This window comes from Accipiter gentilis, chromosome 26, assembly GCF_929443795.1.
Source record: "Accipiter gentilis chromosome 26, bAccGen1.1, whole genome shotgun sequence".
Classification (NCBI taxonomy): Eukaryota; Metazoa; Chordata; class Aves; order Accipitriformes; family Accipitridae; genus Astur; species Astur gentilis.
The window spans coordinates 19,023,507-19,050,757 of NC_064905.1; the positions used below are offsets into that span (position 1 = coordinate 19,023,507).

Genomic DNA, 27,251 nt, shown 5'->3' on the forward strand with positions numbered 1-27,251 from the left:
ACTAGAAGTGGGGCAGACACACATGCATTTTCTCCTCTGAATAAAATCTGCAGGACTTCCAGAGGTTTCTGCAACTTGGAATATCAGATAGTTTACATGAAAGGGCCATGACTCACTTAAATTTCATACTAAGACATATCTGTAAAGAAAATCTAATGTTTTTCTGTAAGCAGTGCAGAAAAATCAAACAGAAGGATTAAAAGAGACACTAAGGAGCCTGCTTAATAGTACAATAGCTGAAGTGAAGCACATACTAAATGAATAATTTTAAAACCTAGAATCTTTTAACTCCATGTCAGTTATGCCACGCAACTTCAGTATGCAACTGTGTGGTTTCAGAACTTGAAGATGTTTTAACAAGAATTTAGTTGTCAAAAACTAGGGTTTCAGTGAAAAGACTTCATGGAATAAGTCTAGGCTAGGTGATAATTTCAGCCGAACAGGAAAAAGGACACGTTTCCGTGCAAAAGGACCTGTATTTCTTAGCCTAACTGAATACTCATGCTATACCAACCATTACACCTTCATGTGTTTTCTGTCACTCTGTTAGAAAGCTTTGCTGGGCGCATACACCTGGGGAGGAGGTACTGGAATGAGCGGCAAAGGACAAAGTGGTTACATCTACCATGGAGTTTTGCCCATCTTCTCCCTCCAACTCAATCCTCTGGACCATATTCTTGGTTCCTACCATTTTTGGCCTGAGTGCGCCTTTGCTTCAGGAGGAGGAAGAAAAGGTGTTAAGAAACGGTTCAACCAGAACTTCCTGAAATGTGGGATCGTTCGTTTCCATCTGTTACTGTGTGCTAAGAGACCAATTATTTTATCCATCTTTCCCAACCAGCTCTAAAAAACTGTTAAGAGTTTGTAGACATCCTCAGTGCCTAATATGGCAACACCATCTGTCCGGAGCTGTAATACTTTGCTCAAGACTGATTGGCCAAGGCAACAGACCTCGACTTTCAAAAACACATAAATACGCCAGGCAGCTACTGCTCAACGTCTTTGATTCGATCAAAGAACACCGGTGGAACAGCCACAAAATGCCAGCTCTCAGTCTGGTCGCTCTGGTCAGCTTGGTGTCCACTGGTGAGTTCAGATTGCTGTATTGCAGTTGGTCTTGACCGGTTTTAGGTAGACACTAATGAATTATTGAAATTTGCTCAAACATAAATAATGCTAAGTTTTTTCAATCTAGTTTTATAATGAATTAGAGTAATGTGCACAGTTATGACTATTATAAAATAGGGAATTAGGTGGAATTTAGAGCCATATATTGAAGTGTTTAGAGGTTTCATGAAGAAAGTAGTTTAACTTATTTCACAAACTAATATTAAAAATATTTATCTATAGCTTTACTTTGCTTTTAGCGTATGTACCTTAAAATAAGACCTCAAGAAGGAGGGCTCAAATCTATATAGCCGGTTGTACAATGTTCTTTTACCTACAGTTTCTGAAATTATAAACTCCCATGAGCTCATGTCTTCCACTTTAAACACCCTATTTAGCACCTTAACACTTTGTTATACTGTACTAAGGACATGGTTGAATTTTCCCCATTTTCTTCTTTTGCATGTGAAGTTTTTGCCAGGCAGTTGGACGCACATCCGCCCCAACAACAACACAGACACTGGGCACAAATCTGCAGCGGGAATCCCACCAACAAAATCCGGGGCTGTGATAGATATGGCTGTGGCCATTTTGGTGCTGACAGGTAACATGGCAGGGCATTGGGAGTCTGGAGCAGTGGGGTTCGCTGTTGCTTTCCTAAATGAAATGTTCACATGGGAGAAAGAGTTTAACCAGAGCTGGGACTTAGAATGAGAGAAGACTTGTCTGCAGGACCTCTTACTCATTTTGGGGATGTTACTTGGCAATCTCGCAGAAGTGCAGTAATACCACTACTACTAACTGATGCATGGGGGAAGAAGCAAGACCATTCCATGAATTAGCAGCCAGAGTAAAGGAAATGTAAAGTATTTTAAGGATTTGTGTCATTTATTCTTGTTGCTTATAGACCAGATATTTAACTTGCATTCAGCAACAGCTTACAGGAAGCCAAGTAGATTAATTTACACAAGCTAAAGGTCTGCTAGCATCATTGTCTTTAAGTAGGCACCTCATAACAGAACAGGTTATATTTCCCTGAAAAATGCTTTTATATGTAGAATGACTCCTGCCTTCCCTGCATTTTCCTGTTGTCTCCTCTCCCCAGGCGCTGTAAGAAGTGTCCATCCTCATCATGCAACTTCCAGATTTCTAAATGAGAAAATGTCAAACAAGATTTTATTTTACACTGGCACACATGTATTTTGGGGTAGAACAGGAGTACTTTTCTATAGCAGCTAGAAACAACCCATGAACTTGGGGAAAATTAAAAGTCTGTTTAATATTTAAAATCTCATTCCCCTTTAAAGAAGGTCAGAGCAATACAAACATTTTGCAATAAAAAAAGACAGATCAAAGCCACTATTTCTTTCCAATTTCATTGCACATGCAAAAATTTTGTTAGACAAACTTCAGACACTATACTGTGTTAACTGATCTATCTATACATAATGTTAAGCCTGGCAGACTTTTCTAATTTCATATTTATGTTTTCAGGCACAGTGGTAAAGGAAAGCATGTGGGCGTGGATGTCATCTGTGCTGATGGAGCGATGGTGTACGCTCCTTTTAGCGGCCAGCTCTCCGGACCCATTCGATTCTTTCATAATGGAAATGCCATCGATGATGGAGTCCAAATCAGGGGATCAGGCAAGTAATAACAGCAGATATGTTGTGAGGCACACACAACTAGCTATTTTATTTACTTGAGAAGGTTTTTGTGACTCTTCAATTCAAGCAAAGTGTTGATTATTCTTACACCCTCTCTAGTTTCTACAGCATATCTAGACTGCTGCTAAGAAATATCAGAAATCAGTAGCAGCAGGATGTAGTCTTTTTCCTATGCTTTTCTTGGAGAGGAGGAAAGAAAGGAGTTGAAAAACAGGTACCAGAAAAACCACCACCCCAAGTAAAAAAATAAAGTATCAGAAATATACCCTCAATTTTGCTGAGACGATGTTTTTCTGACACTATTTTCCAACTCCCTCTTTTCCTCAACAATCCAAATAATTTTGATTTCAGGATTGTCAGTACCTTGACTACATTTCTGCTTCATCATTACAGTCTTCAGTAAGAGGCTAGCACGGAAGGTTTCTTGCTCACCCCAACAACAGATGCATCTGATGTTTCCTGACCTCGCTTCCTCTCCCGTCTCTTCCAGGTTACTGTGTAAAGCTCGTCTGTATTCACCCCATCCGGTACCACGGCCAAATCCAGAGAGGGCAACACCTCGGGAGAATGCTGCCAATGCAAAAAGTATTTCCTGGCATTACCTCTCACATCCACGTTGAGAACTGCGACCACTCCGATCCTACTCACTTACTTACACCTAATGCACCTGGTAAAAAAAAAAATCCCCACAACCCACCTTCCCAGAATAAGTAATATAATGAATGAAAATTAAGTTATTAATTAATTTCAAATAAGGTAAACAATATCAAATAGCAATAGTCCCCTCTGTCTTAGATTCTCCCTGACAGCAACACCCAAAAGAAAATAGGCATTATAAATACAGTGTAACACGACTGTAGACTGTTACAGGAAGGAAAATGTATCAGCTTAACAAGTTGTATTTCTTGCCCTGCCATGCCACAGCAGCATCAAGTCTCAGCAATAAACTGAGTCAGACATCTCCTCTGTTTGTACACTTTTAACTACTAGCAATGTTTTCAGTAATGCATCTTAACAGACTTTGGGATGATTCTTTTTAAATACAAATTACTACAAATAAAAATTGGTAGTAAGGGAGAAGAGGACTTGAGGAGTCCAGTCCCATCAGCCTGGGCATAGAATAAGAAACAAAACTGATTCTTTTCCCATTCCTCAGATTACACTCTAGGAACTGCAACACTCTTGAATTTTTGTCTTTATAGCATGTTCCTTGTATGAGACAACCCTGATTCAGAAACACTATAATCCAGTCTTAGGTCTACTTTCTATTTACATTTCCTAACAGATGACAAATTTTGTGGACAAAACATCCAACTACACGCACGGGATGCAATTCCAATATGTTCCTACCTAACTAAAATGAAAACATAGTAGTTACAAACATGTAACACTTAAAACAGAACCTAAAAGTTAACTTTAATGTGCTGTGTTTCTGTATTTCAAAGTTGTTCCACCATTCCCACAACAAGACAGACACTGGGCAACGGTGTGCTCTGGCAATCCTACAAATGAGATAAGAGGCTGTGATAAGTATGGCTGCGGATACTACGGCGCTCCAAGGTACTATTTTGCTCCTCCACTGAAACAGAGTTGAACTCTATTTAAGCTACTCAAGAATTACAGCTCTGAAGGTTTAGGTTGGACACGAGGTAATATTTTCACTACAGGGGTAATGCAGCACCAGAACAGGCTGCCCACATTGTTCATAAAACCTCTGTGCTTGGAAGCTTTTATGACTCGGACTAAGCCATGCCTGACCTGACTTGGTGTTGAGAACAGTCTTGACTCGAGTGGAAGGTTGGACTTCCATGTCCTCCACAGGTACCTGGCAAGCAACATTTCTGTGACTCTACAGTTCTATTTAAAGGCTTAGAAGAAAGGCGTGTTTTTTTCCCTCCAATTTGCAAAACTGCAACTCTAACAGATCATCAACCCCTACATGGCATTACATCACCTACACCAAAACACTTTTATAGGTTCTTCAGCCAGTCAACTATGTCAACACTGCCTCAGTACAAACAACCCACTTCCAAATGTTGCAGCATGCTAACTCATCATCTATCTCTATATAAAGTTAGGCCTGACAAGAGAATTCTTTAATTACGTATTTGTTTTCAGACACAACGGTAAAGGAAAGCATGTGGGTGTGGATGTCATCTGTGCTGATGGAGCAACCGTGTATGCTCCCTTTTCTGGTGAGCTCTCTGGACCCATTAAAATTTTCCACAACGGAAATGCCATTGATGATGGAGTCCAAATCAGAGGATCAGGTAAATAGCTATTTTTCACTTAATATTTCTTTATCTTGAGGTCATATAGGATGTATTACCTTGCAACTAGCCAAGTAGTTAAGCAAGGTACATGTTTTGAAACACTGCATCTTCTATCTATTTACATGCAGAACTTTTTGCTTCTATGTTAGAATGCAAATAATTGAGTTCTGTAGATTGTCTTCAAGCTCTCGTCTTTACTAAAGCAGAAATTCCCACCTTTTCCCTGCCTCTCATCTTCCCTCCTCCACCAAGCCAAGAACTCCAACCGCTATCTCTATTTTTTTATGACCACAGTGTCTTTGCTATTTGGGTATTTCCACTGTTGTTATCTCAGTGGAAATGACAAGGCAGAAAATGTTAGTATTTCTGAAATAGTACAGAAGAACAAGTGCTTCATCAGCCATCGGATGTTTTACCTCCTCTTATTTTCACCAGGCTTCTGTGTAAAACTCGTCTGCATCCATCCCATCAGATACAACGGTAGAATTTCTAAGGGACAAGTCCTTGGGAGAATGTTGCCAATGCAAAGAGTATTTCCCGGGATCACCTCTCATATTCATGTTGAGAACTGTGATCGCTCAGATCCTACTAGCAATCTTGAAAGGGGGAAAGGGCAAAGAGTGTGAAATGGAAATGTAGTAAATTCCAAATAAATTCATCTCAGCATCCAAAAGTTGTTTTTTCTTCTCATGCACAACAGTTTATGTTACTACTGATTCAATACTTCGAGCATAATACATAATCTTGCAATCTTACATAATATTGCAAGGTGCTAACATTAATATACATTCCAGGTACCAATTAGGTACTGTTAAATTTTAAGTACCTGTAGTTGTTGTGAACATTGTATCTTAGCCTAATTGATGAACTTCACTACACCTTGGAAAACAAGATTACTTCAGATTTTGAAGGCACCCGAATTGTGGAAAACTAGAGGGAAATTTACTGAAACACTCCACAAGGTGTAAAAGATGCTGTTTGGAGTTGTCATGCCAGAACAACCAGTGTCTTTACTGGATGGCAAAAGGGACTCCGCACACAGAAAAAAGATCTGAGTTCTTGTTGGAATTTGCACTTACAAGAGAATAAGTAAGCAATGACTAATTATAAGCTTTTTGAAAAGACTCTGAAAAATCAGCAAGCATGAAAACTAGCTCACCCCCTCCTGTGGCAGAAGAGGTGCATTACTGTTAACTTCTCACTGAAACATGGACTTTTTAGTGATCCTACAGATCTCCTCAGCATATGGGGTGTAAATTCTGTACTCTGACGGTTTAGTTACTGTATCATTGCCTTATATGCTTCAAGGATGGGCGTTTAGAAAGCCTTTGCAGGGCAGTAAACTAGGAAAAGCCAATAAAAGAGACAAAACTTGCCTTAGCTAGGACGAGGCAGAGCTCTGAAGTAGAGGCTATTCAAGGGATAGAAGGAAGTACAGGCAGTAGGCAGCCATCTATAGGTTCTCGCCAAACACAATACCCGCCACTGCAGTCATTCAAGAAAACCTACTTAAGAAAGAAAAGAAGAATTCACGATGCTTTACACAGGACAGCACTCCTCCCCAAAGCACAATGCATACACCATAGCACCAACACATGACACTAAACAAATCTAACACTAAAACTATAAAATTCAACATTAACCAAATGTCAGAAATTACCTTTCAATTAAAATTAGGTTCCCTCACTATCAGTGAAGAATTGGTCTCAATATGAAATACTGATTTATAAATTTTGTTGGCATCTAGTTATAGACTCAAGTATCAATAGGTCTTACTTGTTAAGATCAGTTAGCAGAGCAAGTGCACAAAAAAAATCATCGCATCAAAAAATCACATCATCAGTAAATGCAGGCCCATTTTTCTAGAAGCTTAAAGCTGGAGCAAGCTAACATTCATGGCTTCACTGAAAAGCTGCTTTAGTAAGAGGGAGAGAGAAAGGGACAATATTCAAAGAAGCATTTTAACAGTTTCCTCCTGAACTATATTCCTCTATATAGCCACTAGCATTTGATACTTCATTAACACTGTTATGTTGGCTAATGTGAGACATGAAGGACTCTAGGACTTACCAACCATCTACAAGATTTGTGCACATTCCATTTTACAGTTTCAGCATGTCAAAAATCCTCACATTTGAGGCACAAACATGAAGTGACAATGACTAATTTTCTATAATCCAAGAGTTAAACATTTCTACTGCAACTCCCCAGGTTTGTCAAGTATACGGTTTCTAACAGGACAGAACCCTGCCTAACAGGAGGACATGGTGCAACAGATTGGTAAGAGTCTAATATCAGTGCACATATTAGATCACTTTATTATGTTTACATTTAAAGCAAACCACACATCTTAAAACAAATACTGTTTAGAAATATTTCAGTCTTGTGTTTAAAAAACAATTATAATCCCCTTGATTATGGAAGCAAGTGCTTGGGTAACAGGTGCTAGTAACCAGAGTCAAATGCTTCTTAACTGTGCAACAGGCAACAATGCATTACTGATTCAGATAGGCATTACATGTTATCTTAAAGCCTTTAGCTTGCAACTGGGAACAAGTCTGTCCAAGACAATGGTGGTTTAACCCGTTAGCTGTTATTTTTGCAGTAAAGAAGTGTGGAAGAAACTGCCATTTTATCTGATGTAACATATACCACCATCAAACCAAATGTAGACTTCTCATTATAAATAGGAAGACAGAACAACTACAACATGAAAATAATTACAGCAAAATTTGTATACAATGCATTTCAGTTTACAGTGCGCAAAATGTCAACACAAAAACACTCTAATTCATATCAACTCACCATTCCTTTCCCCTTCAAAGAAAATCAAGAAATAAAATCTTCCTCAAAAAACAATTAATAGCAACAAGTATTAAACAGTCCTGAATTAAAAATTTCAGTATCACCTCCAGCAACCCTTACTCTAGGAACTGGGGCTTACAGCACAGCTCTGAGATACAGGCAAAATTACTACAAGCTATTTTGTCCTCTTAACTGACAAACAATTTATTTATTAAATGCTCTAAATCCTTAATTCCAGATAGAAAGCGATCAAAGACAACTGTATTCCATTTGATCCTTCCTTTTCACTAGCCACATTTATGAGATTCTTCTTATCTCTTAAAAATGAAAGCATGGAACAGCATTCAGACATCAATCTTTGTAATCAAAGGCTCGAACTCTCCCAAATCAAGAAGCTATTCCTTATACTCGACAGTTTCCAAAGTGCTTTGTCATCCACCCAATCAATCTAGATCCAAACTTTTAAATCCATTAATTTTAACAAGGTCTCTTTCCCATCAATTTAATGCGTAAGACAGAAAAACAACATACTGTACAATGTAGTCTCTACAGTGTAGCTAATCTGACAAAGTTATTTAAAGTGCAATTTAAAACTGGAAAAGTTTTTTGTAAGCATAAGCTTATTTACCACAACATTTTAATACACTGCCATGAGTTTAAGCTAGATTATATTTGAGTAACCTGGGCTAGTGTATTTTAATGCACAAGCTTTTATATTTATAACATGAATATTTTGGAAAAATAGCTGCATAGAATATCATGACAAATAATACTGAACTCAAAGTTGTATCCAGCTTCCCATAAAGATGGATTTGCTTAAGGAAGAAAGTTTCTCTAGTCCTCTTCTAAATACAGACTAAACAAAGACATTAAAAAATGCCAAAAAACCCAACCAACTTTAATGTGAATGGAATATTTAAACTGAAGCTCAGAGAAGCCCAAGTTCACTGAAGTTTGAAGCACCTGTAAACCACAGACATACTTTCAGAAGTGTTAAGTACACTTAATCTATTTTCTATTTCAATATACCATTAACATTCTAGAATGTTTTGCTGTTACACTACTAGAGGTTCTCATGGTAGAAAAACTCAATTCTGGAAATAAGTTTTCACATTTCATTTTTAAATTTTTTATTTGCATAGAAAGCAACATCCTGATTCTACCATTTTACTGAAAAATGTAGAGAATTTACCACGTTGGCATCATATCAGGAAACCACATTCTTCCAAGGTGTTTGGAGACTTCCAAATGAAGGCGATCTAAGCTATAGTCACTATCTGGAATCAGTACCTCCTCCATTATAGAAAGCTGGGTAAGCCTGCCCCCACACATCTTTACAAATTCAATAAAACCTCTGCAAGTTACTTCACATTCACCAAGTCCCATTGCTGTTAAGTTTTTACAGCGCTCAGCGATCCGAATAAGTTCGTCATCCAAAGGTTGAAGTCCATTAGCACACACAACCAACTCAATTAACCTTGGGCAATTCATGCCAATACGACCTAACATTGCTTTGCTTACTGCACGACCAAAGTAAAGGTGTGTAACAGGGGTTTCCTCTCTGAAGAAAGCATCGAATTCTTCTTCATATAAGAAGAAATACATCACGATGTTGACTTTGGGGGAGTGTTTAACAAAAGCATCCCAGCTTTGCTTTTTAATAGTGTGAAACTGAACTTGTCCAGGATTTTCACTCACAACGTCTATGCGAAGGTGTTCAAGATCAACATGTTTTTCACTTGAAAGAGCCAGCAGCAGTTCATCACTTAATATGTAGTAGTTCAAAGCCAGCTCCTTAAGTCCATGACACTGGTCAGCAACACAAAGAATTCCTGAGGAACAAAAAAAAGAAATTATTCTGTAAAATGAAAAATTAATATAAGCACAGTTGTTTGCTGTAAAGCTCAACCAAGTAATCATTCTATTGGCTTGAATATTCATGCCTATATCAAAAAAACATGAAATATCAAAGTTCTAGATATCTGCATCCTTTTATGGGGGTTTGGCCATAAACATATATCAGTAAAAGAAGCAAGTCTAACTAGTTGCATTCATCTTGGATCTGCATATCTTTCTTCCTCTTTGCCCTTCCCTGTGCAGAATTTCCTCAACTTTGAAGAAGCAATAGAAGTCAGGTAAGATTCAGCTGAAGCTGCCACTATTCCCTTCCCCAGTACTCCTTCCTTCAGCATTCATCTAAGCATTCTATTTAAATGATCACCAGCAACGTAGTTTAAGAGCTACATTAAAACAGACCCTTCCCTGAATTAAGACATAAACACCATCATTGCTCTTGATCTGTTGGAATACAAAGTACACAGATTAAATCACCTTTTGTCGACTCTGGAAAAGAATATAGGAAAGAGACCAGACCATGATTCCCTTTCCCTAGCACCAAGGAGAAAGGTAAGTGAAAAGGGACCCAAAAGCCCTCTGAACTTTCTGGCAAGCCTGTATTTTGAAGGGAGTGAGCCCTTCACCAACAAATACTAAAATGAGAAAGTTCATACTACCACATCTGGACACACGAGGGCACTACAGAAACTGACTCAGCCTTACACAGCTAGTTTTTGAAATATGTACACACTCCATTTTTTTTAATATAACTTTGAAGTACTAACACTTTTGATCAGTAATTTAAGCTCCCAGCATCTTGTGAAACAGTTATTGACAACTGCTTTCATCTCCTTTTTCCCACCAACCAGTAGTTGATTCATGGATTGAGGATTTTCCCCACACATTCTGTGTTCCCACAGAATGTCAGTTAGTTAAGTTTACAAAATGACACACATTAAGCAGCATACATTTGTTTACCATTACAGAGAACTGGCAAAGAACATCAAGTCCTTGGAACATGCATTAAAAGACTTGCACTAATTTTGGAGGCTTTTCCTCCTCAAGTCCTATCAGAAGTACTGAAGCAGCTGAGAAGAACGTAAAAAAAGTCCCCAGGATTCTAGAAGACACAGTCAAGCGAGGAGCACCTCCACCTTCATTAATACGACTCATTCAGTAACACAAAGACATTATTCTCCTTCCCCTTCCAACTGCCCAAAGCCAAGACTAGGTCAACAAAAGGCCTCTGCTAAAAGACTCAGAAGAGCACTAGAAATTTTATGAATAACTTGTTTCAAACTAAGTATTGACTACCATTTTATGATACTTTACTACTACATTTTTCATATATATTCACTACTCACCAGCAGGTGATACATGAGGACAGCTGCTCATTTTTAGCAGTTTCAGAGTATCACTATTGTTAGCAACAAGAACCTTCAAGGAAGGATCATCAAGTGGTGTGTCATCTATCTTGATTGACGATAATGACTTTGAGTTTACAAAAACTACTGTCAGTGCTGAAGCAAAATGGGCCTGTTCGGAGACATTGAGGGAGGCAAAAAAGATCTTATGAAAAGATAGGCAGACCTTCAGCATCTAAACCTCAGGTTTTGTACACAGAAACTACAAAAACAATCACTTCTTTGGCATCCTCTTTCTTGTGTAACAAAGAAATGCTTAGTTGAACATGAACATAGAAAATCTTCATTTAAAAATGTGCTGCTGCAAGTGACAAAAATTAACTTTACACTCAGTAGTTAACTCCATCCACTCCGATTTATTTTTTCACTGCAATAAACTTTCACAGGGGTAAGTGGACATAGTGATGAGCCTGAAGTACCTAGAATTTATCTGCAGAAAAAAGGAAATGGCATTTATTTTATTTTCCAGAAAGTAATTCTGCCATGACCTATAGAGTCAAAGAAAAAAATCTCCCAAATATTTTAACAATATGCTGCAGCACGTGGTCATTGTATCTTTTAATCTAGAAAAGAGAAAACTCAAGCCTTCTAAGTTATTCCCCATCTCTATGCCACAAAGTATCAACACTACTAAATTTAATGAATGGAATCAATATTTTATTATTTTCCTAATAGTAATGGACACCACAAATTAAAGAAGATATGCCAATAAATACAGACTGTTTCATAAAAATTACCGTCAACTGAATAACACAATAAAAAAGCTAAAGTTGTTTAAGAGTGAATTAAGGCACCCTAGTTACAGTTTGCAGAACATTACCTTAGAGACATTCATGAAGCTTGGTTTTGCTGTAGAAATCAAACCCAGTGTCTTGATAGAACAGTTCACCAACTGAGAAAGGATGTCACAGGCTGCTTCTGCTGACTCAGTACTGCTGTCAACCTATAAAAGCAATTTAAAAATCATGAAGTCATTCTTTATTATTATTTAGAAAACAGCATTATGGATAAACAAGACTGCAAGGTCCACACCCACTCAGCTGTACTGCACCAGACAGCAGCAGGACAAACTCAACATTAATCAGATATTTCAAAACAAGAAATTGAGTTCAGGAAAGTTACTATTAGAAAACTTTACTGCGTATGACTGCTGGTATTTCCAATATGAACAGAGCTTACACCTAAGCCTTCTCTTCAAATAACCTCATACCTTCCTAAACAACTGTAATTAGTATTGGTGTTATGATAGACAGTGGTATGTATGCACCTTTTTTTTAAAATGCCAATTCTAAACTCTTAGAGCAGAAAAAAAAGACTTGATAAAGCCTAGATATACTGCAGCAAACTAATCCCTTTTACCTGCAGGGACAACACCTTTGCATCTTGAATAATGAACTGATTCTCAATTCATCACCAACTGATTCTCAATTCATCTCAATTCATTCAAAGCCTGATGACTAACTTTGGACAAATCACTACTTCATGTCACCTTCCTCCTCTGTAGTAGCTGAGATGATAAAAAAAGAGTAGCTGAAAAAGCATAAAAGTTGCATTAAGACATTACAATGCCAATTCATTGTAATCAGTTATATGAAGTGCAGAAGTTACAGGTATTTTATAACTGATTATCCATGAACTGCTGTGTGACCCAATCACAGTATCTCCCAATGTAAAACTGCTACCAGTGCTGAGAAAAAGAAGCTTCTGATTTTCATCCTAGCTTTAGTATCAATCCCTTCTTCTGCTTTTCCTTCACAGCTAAGAACTATGACTTCCTCTACAAAGAGACAGCCAAGAGTGAACAAAGCACCTGTAATTCTAACTACGATCTTCTCAGAGTGAACTGTACCAAGCATTCAAATGAAAGAAGTCCAAATTCATGCAATCCTGAGACTACAAACATAGCTTGCATTTAAATCAAATTTACTGTTACTTAATTATGTCCTTATGTGTCAATCACCTGGATATACAGGCACAGCATCTTCCTCACTCACACTTTTTCAAAGCAGGGTTCTAAAATTTCAAGACATTCTTCTCTGTATAGCTCTATTTTGCAAGTAAATTATACACACAAGACAAACTTAAATGCTACCATGTGTAAGAAATATTTATCTGCACAATAATCTGTGGAGTACTCAGATTGCCACTAACATCGACTCACACAAGCTACGTATTCTGCATATTCTGAAAATATGTAATTCAATCTTCAGCACTGTATTGCATAACTTTAGCTCCTTCTTTACTTTGTAGAGATCAGAGTGCAGAAACTGAAAGGAAACAGCGTGCATGTGTGGAAATAAATTGTTGCAGTTGTTGCATTTTTAAATATAAGACTTCCCAGGTACAACACTTGAGCCAATCAACAGACAAGCTACATACATTATGCATGGTAGCGTGACAGAACAAGCCACCATTCATCCAAGACTTACCTTGAAGCTGACATACTGCAGATGATCAGCATGCCTCTTGATAATCTGCTGAATGAGATCAGGATGAGTAGACTTTAAGTAAGAAGTAGCTGGCTGGCTAAGTTCAAATTCAAATCTCCTCCAGAGATCTGGGATGTGAAAAATTTCATTCCACCTTCGACAAACAGAAGACGCCCTGGCTCGATCTACTAAAGGTAGAAACTGAAAAATACGCAGAATAACATGGTGCGGAAGGCTTCCCCAGTCCATTGAGGCACGCAAGTTAGAGTCACCAAACACTGAGCCATATAAACAAGTTTTCTGTTTTTTGCTTTTCTGTGATGTTTGAGGAGCTTCATTTTCAACCACAACTTTCTGCCTAGCTCTCTTCATCATGAAAGTTTCAGATACTGGAACAATTTGATGTATTCAAACTGCACAGTTTCCTGAAAGGTCTCACGTACAGTAGGTCCCTAGAAAAATAGAGAAGATTAGGGGAGGAAGGGAGACAAGGCAGTAGAAACACAATAAGAGATAACAAGTTAGTAGAATTTAAATATTGCATGCTACTATGAAAAAAGGTATATCCATACATCAATATCCAGTGCACAGACATGAGCAAGGACCTTCTTCCTCAACACCTTTTATTTTGTATAACTTGATTTGAACCGGAGAACTTGGTTTTGTTTATTTACCAAGTGTAGTTTCATGTGTTAGTACTTAATAGTATATAAAGCACTTTGTAGAAAAAAAAGAAAGTATTTAACAGCAATGTAGTTTAGCAGTAGCAAATCACGTATGTTTAAGTTTAAACTCAGCAGACAAACTACAGAATCTACTCATGATTTCTAGAGGAATTTTATCAACTATAGAACCCAATTCATAAACTCCCTTTTCAAACACTGATGAACTTGGAATAAATGTGTTCAGAAGAGTCAGATTCAAAAGTTTTGCCTGTCTGCCCTACCTCTTTGCTTTGTTTGGGTTTTTTTAAATCATGCCAGGCAGAAGAAAAATGTTGGTACAACTAACCACAAAAAACTTCAGAGGCCACTTATCAAAACAGGGCAAAATAAGTAAGGTTCTCATGCTGGTTTTCTGCAGGAAAAAAAGCACAGTGACCCTGGAGTACAGCAAACTGGATGAATCTACTTCACTGAGGAACATTTGCCCCATAAGCCAGAATTCAGAAAAGAGCAGCATAAGGAAAAGCTCTGCTTTCATATGCTGAAGCAGTACAATCTACTCAAGTCCATTATAGACTGAATTCTGTTATTCAGTCAATTCTCAACAACTGTCTTAACTGTTTCAAATGCCACTTCATTTTACTGTGGCATGAGGCCCCTTCTCAAATGTCCTACTAATTAGATGTTCAGCCAGACCTTTTCTCTTCCCAAGCAGTCTGAAGCTAAAATTTTCAAAGCAACCATGCATTCTTGAAGAACAAACAGAAGACGTTATCTATTTTTACTGAGCAACCTTCCATGGCAACCCTCACAGCATGCTTTTTCTGGACCAAAAATTTTCCAAGGTATCTTCATTATAGGAGGAAAAAAAATTAAAATCCAGAAACAACTGCCAAAATACAGACTATCCTATCACAAACTTATCTGGCATTTTCCCCAACTTATAAAACCTGATCTGTATGGCTGATAAGGTGGCTGACACACAAGTGTAACTCCATTTTTATGAAAAGAAAGCACGTGCATTCCTCGAGAAGTGGGAAAGAACAACCTAGCCAGTCAATCAATAGCTGATCGTATGACCAGCTTCACTACCGTTTGTCCTCCTGACAAATAATCTCAACGACCAAGGAATTTATTCTAGCAGTCGTTAGAAATCTTCACTCAGTCTCTTTAAAGTTCCATTTATTATAGTGATAGGTAATATATGCAGAATAAACTAGCAACACTCTTTAAATTATATTTAATAACAGAAGGGTTTTTTCCCCTGAATAGACGCATGTGCCTTACCTTAACAAGCAAAGGCAGCAAGTCAACGAGAACGAACAATATGCTCCAAAAAAAAGCAGTATTTCTAAACAATACATTAGTATTACTAACAAAGATGCAAGCTCAGCATCAATAAACTTTTTGCTACTAGACCATTTCATCAAATTATCATCCACAAGACCATGTTTTATGACTTTTCAGTGCTTTAAGTCACAAAATGAATGGGCATTCTAAAGCATTATGTGTGGATGTAGTAATTAACCATTACATAACACTCTTCCAGTTGCTCATAGCTTTGCTAAATTTAGCAATGGCTAAATACCTTTTGAGTCAAGTACCTGCTTTCTTTTTTTTTTTCTTCCTCCTCCCTCCTTAGCAAGAATTTAGCTGTTTCCACAACTAAAGTCCAGAACAAAAAATTAAATTAAATAAACGCTGTTGTCTGAGAACCTTCTCTATGCTTTTGCTATTCTCATGCAAATCTGCAACATCTCGGTAAAATGTAAGTTTCTGATAAAAATGAAAATTTTCACTTTCTTATTTGAACTTCATGGGTGCTGCTTTGGCTCTCACAAAGTCTGGGCATCTGAGAACTACCGGAAGGGCATTCCCCTAAACCACAGGCCAGGCTATAGACCAGATGCAGCACACAGAGTCCAGATGTATGAAGAGATGTGACAAGACATGCATGGCGTACATAGTATCTACGCTTATGGAACATGGCCATAACTTGTTCTTGTTGCTACATCCCTTTAAAACTGATAACTGTAGAACTTCTATTTTTAGTATTCTAAATTGCAGTACTTTAAATCTAGCAAAATTACACTGTGGGTTTCAAAGCCAGAAAAAGGTTCCATTGGTTATATATCATGAAGTTTTTACCAAACATGAAGCCCTAATATTTACTGTGAAAATGTGAATGCTTATTTCATTCTGAATACTTAAACTATGAACAGTATACATTTTAAAACACAACTGAAGTTAACTAAATTACAGTTCCGTGTGATATAATCCAGGTAGTATTCAATGAGAGGTTTACATGCACACATACCTCCAAAGAATGTGGAAGTTCCTGTCAAGTTACCAGCACCTTTCTGGTATCTGAACATCCATCCCTCTGTTGAGTCATCCTGTATGTGTGCATAGATTCCTTAACCAGAAGGCAGGGATGGGTCCCAGAAGATGAACTGACCTGTGAAGCCACCGACCAAAGAAAAACTGTTCTGCAACATCTGGGAGACCCACAGGAGGGACTAAACTCAGTTTTGGAACAAAGACTGAGATTAAAAGCACACTCTGTGCCGCAAGTCAGTCGTGGAAACAGAACAACAGAACATGACAAGCAAATTAGCTTTACCAAATGTTGTCATCTGAAAACTATCATTTAACTAATGGGCAGGTGTAAGTGTTGGCACAAACCTAGTTTTCGCATGATCTACAATTTTAATCACAACAGTACTCATGCAACACAAGGTATGCCTCTGGATTCTTGAACATTAGAGAAAGTAAGAACCTAAATAAGAAGCACTTTTTTTCAATTCACTTTATACCAAACCCACATGAATCGAAGTAGTTATACTTAAAGATATGATTTCTAATATTCTAAAATTTAAGGACCCTTGGGTTTAAACATTACTCACTTTTACTCCAAAAGTATGCTTACCGCATCACAATAATCTTGACAGTAAACAATTTTAGCTAATTAAACTCTAGCTGGAAAACAAGATAGCGATGATGTACGAATATGCTCCCATATGCTAGTATGAAAAAAATTACCCTGTATCTTAGTATGAAAGAGTATCTTGGCCTGCTCTAAGTATACCCCAAACCTCCAAATTCAGTTAGCCATTTTACATTATTTGAAGATGGTCTAATGGAAAGCTATAAGAACAGCTACACACATCTTACTAAATTATGACAGATTTGAAATGAAAAAGTAGATTTAGAAACTGAAGATGTTTACAAAGTATCATGTTCAACCAGTAATAAAATCTTTAGAAACCTTCTAATGCTGAACTTTATTTGTCTTTAAGATAGGAGACATGAGGCTTTAGATTCTCCCAGGTCATATCATCTTTTGAAAAATTACCCAGTTAGTATCAGCTTTATAGTTGTAAAGAACCTGTGTTATTTATGAATACAACAAGAGAAGCAGCCCCCATCTCCTAAGCAAAATCAAACTCAAGCACTGAAATTTGTAATGCCATTGCTCAGCTCACACATGAGAAAAATCTAAGAGCTGCATAGCCATGCTTGTCTATAAGAAAGTTGATATAAATTAGTAACTCTGTAGACAGCATGTGAAGAAGTTTGTAATTTATGGTGGCCTTGTATTGCACAGACAGTCTGCAAGTATTACATGTTCTTCTGTGAAGTGAGCAGACTGTCCCTTTGCTAACTCTGCACAGCATGTAAAATTAATTCACAAAAACTGCTGTCAGTTTCTAACTCATAAAAGGTAGGTTTCTAATGACATGTGTAAACAAAACACATAAATAACATTATAATTGAGAGTGCAAAACACTGAGATACAATTTAAAGATTCAACACAGAAGTATATTAGGTGTAAGTTTATAAACCGCACAACAGTTTGAAGTGGCTTTCTTACCTAAAGAATGATTCCAAGTTACAATAGGCAATAAATGAATGAACTGAGGCAGCTGCAGCCATGGGGCACTCAAAAGCATCTGTCTGCTTTCCCCTCCTGTTCAGATAAAATGCCACAAAAACCTTTATTACCCTTGTATTAAATCCTATGCAAAAATGATAGGAAAATACATTGACATCAATTTATACTTTTTCTTGCTTTAGTGAAGGAGCTTGAGGGTATCATCTTAACACAAGGTAGCTTATCCCAAATTGCAAATACTGTATCAGCAATAGAAATGGAAGGTCAGATTAAGTATAATACTGATAGGAAACAAGTGTTGCAACTGCATTCACGTTGTACTGGCCACCAGTACATTATAAACAGTAAATTATTGAACATTTGCATTATCATTACCATTAGTAGTGAAGTTTGGTAAACACCACTGACTATCACTACTAATGTAACCTAAGAGTCATGGAAAACCTAGGGGAAAAAAAACCCCAACATGTTTTTTCCTGCCTTTTTCCCCTCATTGGCAAGGCTGTCTATCGGCCTAGGAAGCTACGTGACAGAGGATCAAAACACAGAGGCCACATGGCATAGCTTCCTACCACCAAACGTGCAGCAGCCTTAAGTCACCACCCCACCCGGTGCAGCATCACATGGCAAGGAGCAAGACAGGAGCTGCGGTCCATCTATCAACAACAAACCAGCCAGCCTGCAGCCTCCTCCCTGTTTACAAGCTCCCAGAAACCAGATGACAGTCTGTGCAACCTGGGAGCTGCATCACAAACTACCAAATCAAGGGGGTTTAGATTAAAGGTCCCCTACCTGCCTCCATGCTATTTTCTTTTAATACTACATTAGAGGTAAGCTTGTGTTTCAAGGTCTTCCATCAAAAGTAATTATCCAAAGCTTCACCCCCAAGAATATCACTAAGTTTGCTTTTATAAAAACACACCAAATAACTGAAATCTTCCTCATGATACTTTATGTGCCTATTGTGATTGGGGGGAGTATACGCTTTCATCTGTTCTAAACTCAAGATTTCAGTATTCTTCCCAACACTTCTCAGTGTGGCTGCAAGCAAAATAATTGTTAATAGTAAAATAACATCTGAAAATTAAGAAAGTGACAGTAATATCCTTTTACAGTAAGAAATGTATCAAATATAATTCTATTAATGTAGTTGATAAAGACTAGCTACAATGTTCAGCAGGCTTCTGAACCTCACAAAGGTTTGGACTGGTTACCTGTAACAGCTGAACACTCCCTCCTAACTACAGACTACCTCCCGATGAAGTGAGCTTCTCTTTCACAGACCTGTCCTAGAACCCCTCAATGCAGCAGGAAGTTTATACTTTGCATTGCAGATAAAAGTAGCAAAATTTTAGATACTACATTTAAACACAAAGTTACTGAAAGTTTTTGTTAACAACAACAACAAAAAAGGTCAGGTGTACAGTCTAATGATGCTTCCTTTAAGTGTCCAAGGCCACAAGAATCATCCAAAGGAGCTCAAACCATGTCAACTCATGTAAGCAGAAATGTTTATAATAAAAAATTAACTAGTTACCAGAGATGCAATCAAATACAGGCTTGTTATGTAAATAAGAGTGAATTGTTAGTCTAAGGTAGAGTTACCCAAATTATTAAAGATAAACAGCAGCAACACAGTCATTGAAATGAAACACTTTGATAACATAAGGTTTATCAAATCTTTTCATATTCTCATTCATGTAGAACAAAGTATCAAATATTGACGCACTACCCTATACAGCTGTTTTCCTCTATAAACTCTTTGACCTCAATGTCCTGTGATCAAGTATTTTGTACAGCTGCATGTTATCCCACTCAAACTCAAGTCCACAAAAACCAACAGGGATCCAGAAAAATTCAAGTTAAATAACTATTCCTGCAGCTTATCCTGGTAACAGAACCATAAACTTCTTCCTCAATCAAGACATTAAAATCTCTCCCATGACACGGGGTCTCAGCGGGGGATTCTGAGAAGTGATCAGCAGTGGCTCAGTTGAGCTAGCAGCTCTTCACTACTTCCCATGCTACAACGTCAGTTGCAAAACGGAGGTTTTATCACTATAACCCAACATATCACAGATTCAAGCCACAAAGAAATAACTGCTTCCTCTAATTTTCAGATTCTGCTTTTCACTTCTCAACACCAGGACTCAGCAGGAATTAATAAAACACCATAAAATCAGGTTTCTAATAGAGAGAGTAAAAAACCCAAACGAAAACAAAACAAATCCAGCAGAAACAAAGTTCCTGAGAAATAAAAAACCTTTCAAATAACTATGCTTGGAAATCCACTGGGATAAAGCTGGCAGCACAATAATTAAGCTTTAACTTTCTAACAGTTGGAAATTAATGTTTCTGGATCTGCCTTTAACAGCTGAAGTACTTGTCACAGTGTCTTTAAGAAAGTGCAGTTCAGTGATAATATCAAGGTCACCCACTCACAACGTTAAGGAATCCAGAGCCTGTGTCTGGGGAGCGAGAGCAGCAGATGCAGCACACAAGAAATGTAGTGTTGGAAAGCTGTTGCAACTGCTGATGCAGCCTCAAATTCAAGTGCTGCATATGTTTCAAAACATAGATCAAAAATGCATTTTAAGCTTAAGTCTCAAAAGATCTAGTCCTTCAGTATGATGAGCTCCAAGATTAAGCTTTTCCTTCATTTAGGACACAGCAATCTTTTAATGGGTGGCATTTTTGCTACTGAACAGGATTTTATTTTTTTTTTTTTTAATCAATCCTCGTTTTTCTCAAAACTGAGCCTCTGAGCCTCTCAAGAGATTTATCACATTTTTAATGTTTATGACAAAACCTCAGAGACCTAAAAGTAACAGCATTCAGCTGAACATCTTAATGCTTGCGTTAGTTTTAACCGAAGAAATACAAACACACTGCCACTTTTAGTGTTACTTAGGTGACAAAATTTAGCTGTTCTTGTCCTACTGATGCACTATTTTTAGAAGAAAGCCACCCCCACCAGAATAGCCTTTTTAGACTATGAACACCCCCCGAGGCTCCCCACAGCTCTTTACGAGTTCTCTTGGGGGCTTACCCAAACATCACACGGCATAAAACAAAATACTCCGAAACACTCTTTTCTACAGGCTTTGTAGAAACGTTTCGACCCGACTTTCACGCCGTTCAAGCTCTTTACGTTGGAAAAACCCCTTCTTTTCCAAGCCGAGCATCCCCAGCGCCCCGCTCCCAACGCTCTCGGTCGGACATCCAGCCCGCCGGGTGCCTCTCCAGTGATTTTTGCCTGCGTGGGGACAGGCAGGTGACTTCAGAGAGGGTCCAACAAAGCACGTCAACCCCTTCCTGCGCCGAGAGGTTTTGAATTTCTGTTTCACCTCAACCCTCAGCACAAGGCGGCTCGGAGCAGGGCATTACCTTTCCCGGAGGTATCCCTCGCAGCTTCTCCTTGAGGGGAGGGAGCGCGGCCGGGTCCCTGACCGCGGCGGTGACCTCCCCTCAGGCCGAGGGCGGTAAGGGGAGGTGGGGGGAGAAGCTGCTTACGACCGCCACACGTCCGCGGGAGCCCTGCTGAGGTCAGGTCTCCTCAGGGAGAAAATTCAGGTCTCCAGCCGCGGCGTTGCGTCTGCCCGCCCGGCCCCGCGTTGCCCTCCCGGGGACCACCACCGCCGCCGCTTCTCCCCGCCTGCCGCGCAAGGGCTGGTTCAGCCCGGCCGCTCACCGCCACCTCCGCGGGGTTCCCTCGCAGCGGCTGGGCCGAGGCCAGCCGCAGAGGAGAGGCGGGGAGAGGCCGCCAAGAGCCCCGAAGCCAGCCGGCCCACCGAGCTCGCTGGGCACGCCGCCTCCCGCTGAGGGGAAGGGAGGAGCGGGCGATGCCCCGCCGCCCCAGTCGCGCAGGCGCCGTGCGGGGCTAAGGAGGCGGCGGGCGCCATTTCGCGCCCAGGCGGACCTCGCCCCGGCGGCTAAAATGGGGAGGTCGGCCAACGGGGTGTCTCGCCCCGCTCTGGAGCCGGCCGTGCTCCCCTGCCAGGCAGGGAGGGATCCTGCCCCTGGTCGCCTGGCTTCTGCTTTCCCTTCCCCGGAGCAGCGGGGGGGGGGGGGGGGGGGGGGGTGTGCTTCTCCTCAGGCCCTCGCTGCAAGCTCTGCCTCGCACTCGTTTTCTGCCCTGTGAATGTTGCATCCTTCCCTTCCATGAAGAACCTGTCACGCCATATCTCCCTTGAGGCAGTCCTGGCCTTTGGAAACTGCCCCACCAGCCTCTTCTGTTTCTCCAGGCAAGGCCCTCCTGTTCAAGCCAGGCCGCTGGGAAGCAGCTCTGTGGCACTGCAGCATCGGGGCTCGGTCCTTCCAGCCTAGAAACCCAAAATCGATGTGGGAGCAACACCCCATCTCAGCTGCCTTGCATTTCTGCCCCCCCCCCCCCCCCCCCCCCCCACTCCACCCCAAAGGGAAGCCTCAGCCAGCCAAGGCTTACACCAGCTCAATGCTTCAAAAGAAGATGGAATAGAAGCAGCTTCTACTGATTTCTCCAAAAGAAGATGGAGTACAAGCAGCTTCTACTGATTTCTCCAAAAGAAGATGGAGTACAAGCAGCTTCTACCAGTTTTTAGCTACCTGTTGGCCAAAAAGGGCCCCATTCTGAACAGCAAGGCCTTCCCCACTTGCCATGCATATCCTGGCTGCCTGCCTCTTCAAGACACCCTGCCAAGGACACAGGGCTGAGTAGTGTCTTGTGCATCCAAACTGGAAATGCCAAAAGTATACCTCTTAATTTACGACCTAAAGCATAATAATTAAAAAAAAGCAGATTTTATCTATGCAGACATACTCCTTAACAGCTCATCACTAGTCAGTGTTTCTTTACGATTCTAGTTATATCTGAACAATTGAGTTATTACCAACTGCTACAAAACAGAATCACAGTTTTCCTGGCTCTTGCATATAGCAATAACTAACCAATAACAAGCCTGTATATCATCTTTTTACGAAGAGGTAACACTAAACACATGAAGCATTTCAGTGGTAGATTATATCCACCCTATATAAAAGCAAGGCTGGCAAAATGCAACCAACAAACTATGGTTTCTTTACACAGATCTGAAAAGTTGGAAAATGAGCATCTTGAAGGGCTAGTGAAACAAACTGAAAGGAATATTTATCATACAGTGACTGTGATATCCATCAAAGCATGCAATTTCCTTGAACAGAATGACAAAATACACTGCACACTTAAAATGAATTTAGTTTAGAAACCACCAAAACCATTCTTACCTGTATGATTCTCAACTGATTTATTCAGACCCTAAAGGAAGTAGAAGATTAAGTTCTAGGTAATTTTTTCAAGTCTTTTGTTCCCACTAAATGTTTTTAAATTGATCTTTCAGTAAATACTGCTACAAAAAGAAGCTTTATCTTAGGAGGTACTATCCGTAGACAATAATAGACTGTAAACAGAGATTAATGCAGATTTGCAGCTAGTATCTAAATCCACCAGTCATGGGTTTGTTTGGTGCATTGCCAATAATCTTTGGGCTGCTGTACAGGAAGAGGTTCAAATGTACTTTAGAAAGACTCGTAGACTAATCTGAGGCTTTCTCTATAGAAGAGTTTCTTCTTTTGATCTAGTCTAGCAGACATATTGTATCCCTAACTCAAAATGGAGGAAGTATAGAATAGTGCAGAAGAATTCTGTGCACTTTATAGCTACACTCATTATTCCTGTAAAATGCTTACAGGTATATACAAACAACAACAAAAAAATTAGCTACGGATTTGTCGGTACTGGAAGGAAATAAGCACAAACATGAGCACACACCAGGAGCTTCTGTCTTCTACTTATCTTCCAGGTATCAAATAGGTTCCTGGCACAGAATTCCTGCTTGTGTCTCCAGATCCCTCATCTCATACACAAGATGCAAAAAGCTGAAGGCAAACTGTACCCCTGGGTCTAGGCCCTCCTTATCTAACCCATTACTATGGATCACCCACATCATCCAGCCACTCAAAGTCAAGCTTAGCCTTCCTCCTGTGATTGTCTCTCCCAGAGAGAGATTTACAGAAAGAGATATTCTACTTGCATCTCATTTATGGTGGTTACAGGAATATTTTGCATAATGTTTTGCACAGGTTTCCTTATATAGTCTTTCTGTACTTTGATCAAGAGTGATATTCGTGTTTTTTATTATTGGGCTTCAACGTAGTAATCAAGAAAAACAGTTTGAGTAAACCCATGAGTTAGTATGAGAAAGCTTTCAGGAAATCAGAAAGTTTCCTGAGACAAGAATGAATGTGTGTCAATTCAGAATCAGTATGTCATGCACTCAGAAGATTTACAATAACTGTGTGAAAAGTTAAAGACAAGTGTCTTGAGATTATTGGTTATTTCTTAACTAGTTTTTAACAGGAATCCAGAACGAGACAAGAGAGTTGGAGAAAAAAATAAGAAAAGAAGGAAAGTCAAAGACATTTATTGTCAGATCAAGTCTGAAACCATGCAGTATATTGTGCTGTACAACAACAGTTCATACAGATAGCTCTCACAAAGAAATGACTACCAGCTTTTTCGGTATACTAACTTTGGCATAACCGAATTTCATAGCAGGACTTCTACATTTTAATGCAAACCCAGCTTCATTTTTGTCATGACCATGATTCTGACAAATCCACATAACCAAAGGATGCACAAGGTTGCACAGTTGCTATCTTGAACTCTTGAAGGATGACAGTGGAGGCCAGTGGTGCTGGGCTTTGGCCAAACTTTCACACAGACACCATCACTTCCATGCTGAACAATACTCAGTCAGTCTAGCTTTCCTCTGAAAATAGCTTCATTTGTATCAATGTGCTAAGCCAAGTAAGTACTATGTTTTAGCTTCTCCTTTTAAAAAGCTTAATTTTAGAAAGAACCATGTATTTCACAAACAGTATTGAAAACACAGTGACATACTGTCATTCTTAATTTAAAACCCAAATACTCAAACTTTGTGATCAAACACTGCAGCTTTAACAATTTAAAACTTAACTGACTAGAGTAGCAAATGACAATCATGCCCAGAAAGTAGGTTAGTATGTTATGTTTGCTGCAGGCTTGTAAGCTGCTCTGCTAGACACCAGCTGCTGCACAGGCAGGCAACAAGAAACAACTTGTTTTAGGAACAGAAATTACCAAAGTCCTCTCATAAAACTTTTTATAATCCACACTGAATCTGAAATAAAATTAGTGAAAATAATAGCTTACTTACATGCCTGTTTGCAAATGCCTTCCTTTATAAGAAAGAATTAAAACATGAGTTTATATGATGATATTAAGCTTTTAGAAATGGAATAGCAGTCTAATATTATCTCTCCAGAGAGAAGTATGAATCACTAAAGGGAGTAACTCCAAGTATGTTGTAATCCTATCCTTTTGTTTGATGGTGCAAGTATGATATAAGATGGTATATTACAGTTGGCTTATATATACAACTAGACACATGTCTTTCAGACAAATTTTATAAGAGTTACAGTTAACAGTGGCCATTAAACTGCAAAACAAGTATAAGAAAATTATTGATACAGATGCTGTTTGTACTTTCTGTGGAAAGAGCCACCACAAAGGCATATCAATAGTTCTTAAATTGTCTAAAAATAAGTTATGTAAAGTAAAGATACTGTATTCCTGTGGTATACTGTAGGCATGTTATTAAAATCCCATTGGGCCAACGTGTTCTAATCGCAAAAAAACCAAAACGTATGTCGTCTCTAACTAGCAGAGACCAGATTTTCAATCATTACCTTTTTAAGTTTTCAGTCAGGGCATCGGAAAGGCTGGCTGGGAGCCAGGGGGGTACGGCAGCCAGCTGGGCAGGGGCACCACCAACCAGCTCAGCGAGGCAGGTCCAGAGATGGCAGCCAGCTTCAACCGAGGGGTCTCGTCATCAGGCAAGTCCCTGGTGATGAGGCAGGTCACGGTCCCTGGCCAGGCACAGGGGTGGCAGCAGCTGCAGACCAGCGCTCCTCCGGCATTGCGCAGGGAGGGATGCAAGGCCCAGGGCTGAGCTTAAATGGGCACCTGGGGCCCTGGGACAAGGGTGTGGGTGAGGCCCCAGGTGAGGCGGCTCAGGGCCATTAATACCTATTACAGTATTAATGTATAAGTGCCCTGACACTTTCGATAGGTAACTCTGCCCACTAATCCATAAAACACAGGTTATTTGATGCTCTGATTGAATATTATCTGAGCAGCGTTAAAAATAAATTGCCAGCTAATTCAACTTCTGTTTACTGGTGTCGATATACAGATTATCATTTTGGGGAAAAGGAAGAAAAAAAAAGAGATTGTCTGATTCAGAGTTTTTATGTCAGTAGCTATTTGGTAAACACCGCAGTGTGGCTGACCTGAGTAATGAAATCCTCAGAAGTGGATGTATCCGCTTAGGTTCTGATAAATGTCTTTGAGTTGAGCACACAATAAATTGTCTTTAAGATGTTATCTGTAATAACTGTGGGTTTGATTACCTCCTTTAACAAATAGATTCCCTCCACACTGAACAAAAGACAAACCTTAGAGGACTCAGGCTGTCCCAAGTAGGCAGCTGAAGATTTGATCTGATCAGAAAAATAGCTGATAATAGAAATAACTTTTAATAAGTTAGCAGCTGAAGTAGCAGCAAACATTTTGACTTTTAACACTAGAAAAAGCTTTGTAGTTTTATAGCTGAGTTATAGCTCAGAAAGGCTACCTATGGAAGCTGCAGAACCCTCTTTGGAAGATTTCGGACCAAGCAAGCAAAATTTTGGTCAAGGATGGTCTAGACATACAAAACTGCTTCAGATCAGAGGAAGGGATTCAATGACCATTTAAGTTCCCCTTCAATCCTATGTTTCAATCATTCATGCTCTCTTTATGTCCATATCGCCTTTTTCTGTTACTGGCAAGTGGCCATTTTTTCCACAGGTTTGAGAAAATCTGTTCACCCAGTTGGCAGGAGGAAGGAGTGGGTTTGTTGCAGTTCCTCTGCCAGGAAGGAAAACTATAACAACGATAAAGCTAATAAAAGGGGGTTTGCCCAGTTTCCTCCACCCATTTTGGATTTTGTCTGTGGGGCCTAGGATTCATTTTAGCTGTAGCAGCCTTATCTTCCTTTTTGATTCATACCTGTGACAGTCTTTTCCAGAGACATATTTCTGTTAATTCCTTTC

General features: G+C 39.3%; 2 protein-coding genes across 8 annotated transcripts; one reads left to right on the plus strand and one right to left on the minus strand.

The window, feature by feature from the left end:
• Positions 1 to 974: 974 nt before the first annotated feature.
• LOC126051142 (myeloid protein 1) lies at positions 975 to 5,749 on the plus strand. The gene is made up of 7 exons (XM_049829959.1): positions 975 to 1,086; positions 1,579 to 1,711; positions 2,602 to 2,753; positions 3,265 to 3,444; positions 4,220 to 4,334; positions 4,893 to 5,044; positions 5,483 to 5,749. Exons 1-7 carry the CDS (start codon positions 1,041 to 1,043, stop codon positions 5,671 to 5,673), a joined length of 969 nt encoding a protein of 322 aa, XP_049685916.1. The 5' UTR covers positions 975 to 1,040; the 3' UTR covers positions 5,674 to 5,749.
• Positions 5,750 to 7,341: 1,592 nt separating this feature from the next.
• Positions 7,342 to 26,045, minus strand: LOC126051139 (F-box/LRR-repeat protein 21-like). 7 transcript variants are annotated; one of them, XM_049829953.1, is made up of 7 exons: positions 25,845 to 26,045; positions 18,081 to 18,176; positions 16,524 to 16,664; positions 13,542 to 13,993; positions 11,933 to 12,055; positions 11,053 to 11,224; positions 7,342 to 9,684 (listed from the first exon to the last, which is right to left on the minus strand). In XM_049829953.1, the coding sequence occupies exons 4-7, from the start codon at positions 13,914 to 13,916 to the stop codon at positions 9,041 to 9,043; spliced, it is 1,314 nt and encodes a 437-aa protein (XP_049685910.1). In that variant the 5' UTR covers positions 13,917 to 13,993; positions 16,524 to 16,664; positions 18,081 to 18,176; positions 25,845 to 26,045; the 3' UTR covers positions 7,342 to 9,040. The 7 variants fall into 7 exon arrangements, with proteins under 7 accessions (XP_049685910.1, XP_049685907.1, XP_049685906.1 ...); XM_049829950.1 differs by lacking the exon at positions 25,845 to 26,045 and adding an exon at positions 21,793 to 21,921; XM_049829949.1 differs by lacking the exon at positions 25,845 to 26,045 and adding an exon at positions 21,489 to 21,921.
• Between the last annotated feature and the right edge of the window lie 1,206 nt (positions 26,046 to 27,251).

Bases quoted from the DNA above. Each gene is read 5' to 3' on its own strand.
- LOC126051142 (XM_049829959.1), top strand. From the start codon at position 1,041: ATGCCAGCTCTCAGTCTGGTCGCTCTGGTCAGCTTGGTGTCCACTG. The intron at 3,445-4,219 runs GTAAAAAAAAAA...TGTATTTCAAAG, and splicing joins ACTTACACCTAATGCACCTG to TTGTTCCACCATTCCCACAA. The intron at 5,045-5,482 runs GTAAATAGCTAT...TATTTTCACCAG, and splicing joins AGTCCAAATCAGAGGATCAG to GCTTCTGTGTAAAACTCGTC.
- LOC126051139 (XM_049829953.1), bottom strand. From the start codon at position 13,916: ATGATGAAGAGAGCTAGGCAGAAAGTTGTGGTTGAAAATGAAGCTCCT. The intron at 12,056-13,541 runs GTAAGTCTTGGA...TTGCTTTTATAG, and splicing joins TGCAGTATGTCAGCTTCAAG to GTTGACAGCAGTACTGAGTC. The intron at 11,225-11,932 runs GTAATGTTCTGC...GTCTCCGAACAG, and splicing joins GCTTCATGAATGTCTCTAAG to GCCCATTTTGCTTCAGCACT.